The sequence below is a fragment of the Salarias fasciatus genome, chromosome 5 (assembly GCF_902148845.1).
Source record: "Salarias fasciatus chromosome 5, fSalaFa1.1, whole genome shotgun sequence".
Lineage (NCBI taxonomy): Eukaryota > Metazoa > Chordata > Actinopteri > Blenniiformes > Blenniidae > Salarias > Salarias fasciatus.
Window position 1 is genome coordinate 8,693,419 of NC_043749.1, and position 3,405 is coordinate 8,696,823.

The window sequence follows — 3,405 nt, forward strand, 5'->3', positions numbered from 1 at the left end:
TGGATTTTTAGACGTTTGTTATTTGTGCCTCTGCAGTGGCACAGATCACTGCATTAGTTTGCTATTCTTTCCTTTTCTCTTTTGCTATCCTCTAATCCCAACCGTGGATCAGCAGAAAGCCTCCACCTCTGAGACTGCCTACTCTGGAGGGATTGTTGGGTTTTTCTCTGGAGGAGTGCGTCACGATGGCTGTGCTGAATGCAGAATTGAGCCTGGCACCTTTAAGAAAAGAAGGCGAATGGGGCAAGAAGAACATGAATGTCATCTCTCAGAGACTTCATCAGAGACTTCATCAGACGATGCAAAGCTCTGTTTGTTTGATAAGATGTGAATCATCCGTGACTATAAAAAGAAACAATGTGTTTCATTAAAATGTGAAGCGGCGGTCACATGCTGCTGTTTATTTGTGGCGGGAGCAGGCACGTGATCACTTCCACCCTCCTCTTTGTCTGACATCGCCTTTGACTTTTGAAAGACAATGCAGGCTGGTTCAAAGATCAAACTGAACTGAAATCAATTTAATTTCTCAAAATAATCATTTTTGGAAAAAGGAAAAATAAACCTACAGTCGTACATATAGTGTTCTTTCTATTTTTCAATACATAAACCAAAAAATATATATATAATTGGATAGAAGGAAATAAAATTGCATGTTTTTTTTACTGACATGAATTAAATTAAGACTAAGTTTTAGTGCGAAACTTTACAATGAACAACAGTTGCAGCCTGTATAGAAAGACCAAGCTGCCCGATTTAAAATGAAAAAACAATAGCCCCGGAGCTGCGATGCACACAAAGAGAAAATAGTGCAGATTTCATTCTCCTTCCTGTTCTCTCACTACATCGCTTTCACTCACTTAAAACCACTGCTCTCTAAAGCTATTGTCAGTCAAGACAATGGTCTGCAGACAGAGGCTGGCTTTAGCTGATTAAGAGCTTTAACCTTCAGTGTGCTCTTGATATTCTAGACCCGTTATTCCACTCTGTTTGTCTGGTGTCAGTCAGAGGGATATCTGAGGGGTGTGTAGGTCCTCTGTCGTGCTGCACGCAGCATCATTTACCTGCCACTTCCTAAACAGGGCATAGTTTATAAATATCATCCAGTGGAGATGGGAGTCGGGGGCTACAAAAGGCCACCCGCGAGCGCCCCATTGTTCACTGGCATCATTGTTGGTCTGACCTCCCAGCTGCTCAGCCATGGTAAGTCCTGCTGTTTGTGTTTGTGTTGTTTTCTGATGCTCTGACAGGTGAGGATGCTCCTGAGGGAGACAAGCCTGCACTCGCATATGGAAGACATGTTTTAAAAAAGAGATATTTCTGTGATGGTTCATACATTAAATAAAGCTATAGAAACAAAGCTTGGACCTTTAGGTTCATGTCTTATGGGTTTAGATGATTCATTTTAATTCAGACTGTTTGATACACAGTTTTACCTAAACAAGCACGCAGTTCCTGCCTCATTTCTCCTCCTTTCGTTTCCTTTTTAAATGTCTTAAAGGCCCCCAAGAAAGCCAAGAAGAGGACAGCAGAGGGAGCTAACTCCAACGTGTTCTCCATGTTTGAGCAAGCCCAGATCCAGGAGTTCAAAGAGGTTGAAAGCTGCATCTTCATTTCACACATTCACATTTTGCCAACAGTGACGGTGTGGAAACAATTCACGCATGTTGGCTGATCACAATAGTGATTAAAAATATAAAGAGTCACACACAAACAAAGGTCTCCGCTTTCTTCTGGCACTCCATTGTTCATGGATGTACAATGCCCACCTGTCTCCGGGCCGGTCCCCGGGCTCTGCTGCAGCGCCGCTGCTGGTATGCTGGTATGAGGCTCGGCGGTGCTCAGACATCCAGACTGTGTCAGCAGTGATTAGGCTGCAGATGGACTGCTGGGCATGCCCTGGATGCCTCGCTCAATCCCAGGGGGCTGGCATGTTATAAATACTTAACAATGCTCATTTATAAAGATGACACACACATCAAAAAAAAAAAAAAAAAAAAAAAAGGAAAGAAAAAGAATGGGCAAAATTTGGGATAAGAGTACCTGCTGCTTGTCACCTTTGACCTTTTCTTCTGATCTCAGGCCTTCACCATCATGGACCAGAACAGAGACGGCTTCATCGACAAGAACGACCTGAGAGACACGTTTGCCGCTCTAGGTGTGAGCGGCGCTCAGACTTCACACTGATTAAAGCTTGCCTCCGCTGGCCGCTCACGCCCAATGTTTGGTTGCTGCAGGACGTCTGAATGTGAAGCAGGAGGAGATCGACGACATGCTGAAAGAGGCTCCCGGCCCCATCAACTTCACCGTCTTCCTCACCATGTTCGGCGAGAAGCTGAAAGGTGAGCGCACACGGGCCAAAGACGCTGATTTGTTTATTAAAAAACTACTTCTAAATCACGTCACTGGAGTGTTGATGTGTCTCGTCTCCAGGGGCGGATCCTGAAGAGACCATCCTCAACGCGTTCAAAGTCTTCGACCCTGAGGGGAAAGGGGTGCTGAGGAAGGATTAGTAAGTGACTCAACACGCTTGTTGTGCCTCGCCACATTTGCAATATGCAGATCTGAGCCCAATAATAATCTTTCACATGCAATTTGTGACTCAGTCAGGCTGCACTCATTCATGCCAGTATAATTTCCTCCTGGTGTGAATTCATCTTCTCACTCTGTCTTTTTTTTCTCTCTCCAGTGTGACACAGATGCTAACAACACAAGCCGACCGATTCTCCCCTGAAGAGGTACATCATGGTCTTTTATTCTTCCTGTGCTCTAATTGCTGTCATTATTTGTGTGTGTGTGTGTCCAAAAAACGTCATCATGACGACCACCTGCTTCCGAGTCACACACAAAAAAGAAAATAGAAATCTGAATCATAATCATCATCGTCACACTCTTCCGCGTACACCGAGTCCTGTGTTGTTTTTCAGGGGTGGGAGGGGCAGAATCTGATGAAACGGAGGGTAATGTTTGCCTTTCTGTTGCTCAGATGGAGCAGATGTTCGCTGCTTTCCCCCCCGATGTGGCAGGAAACCTGGACTACAAGAACCTGGTTCATATCATCACTCACGGAGAGGAGAAAGACCAGGAGTAACATGTCGAAATGCTCATCAAAAACAGAGTCTGTGTCTTTACCCGCTGCTTCTGATGGAGAAACGGACTGTATTCTCGGCTCCTGTGCTGGTTTCTCAGCGTCTGTTCATTACTCACTCAGCACAGAGGATCCTGACTGATCCAGATGTGGACAGCATCAGCATTGCGAGCTGTCTCACTCGCCTTCAACATATTCTCTCACTCACCTCAGACTAATGAAAACGAGTGTCCCTCGTCCTTTTGTACAGTTCAAACGAAAACTTTCCCATTTTTTGTTGCTCAGTTTATGCGAGTCAATCAAATAAAGATTTTTGAAGA

The 3,405-nt window shown here is 44.7% G+C and overlaps 1 protein-coding gene across 1 annotated transcript; it reads left to right on the forward strand.

The window, feature by feature from the left end:
• Window positions 1-1,133: 1,133 nt before the first annotated feature.
• On the forward strand, window positions 1,134-3,405 carry myl2a (myosin, light chain 2a, regulatory, cardiac, slow). Its single transcript, XM_030091623.1, has 7 exons — window positions 1,134-1,200; window positions 1,499-1,591; window positions 2,080-2,155; window positions 2,235-2,339; window positions 2,431-2,509; window positions 2,687-2,735; window positions 2,984-3,405. The coding sequence occupies exons 1-7, from the start codon at window positions 1,198-1,200 to the stop codon at window positions 3,086-3,088; spliced, it is 510 nt and encodes a 169-aa protein (XP_029947483.1). The 5' UTR covers window positions 1,134-1,197; the 3' UTR covers window positions 3,089-3,405.

What these genes read in the sequence shown, in the direction of transcription:
- myl2a (XM_030091623.1), top strand. An exon ending in AGACACGTTTGCCGCTCTAG is followed by an intron (nt 2,156 to 2,234) that starts GTGTGAGCGGCG and finishes TGGTTGCTGCAG; the next exon opens with GACGTCTGAATGTGAAGCAG. An exon ending in GGGGTGCTGAGGAAGGATTA is followed by an intron (nt 2,510 to 2,686) that starts GTAAGTGACTCA and finishes TTCTCTCTCCAG; the next exon opens with TGTGACACAGATGCTAACAA.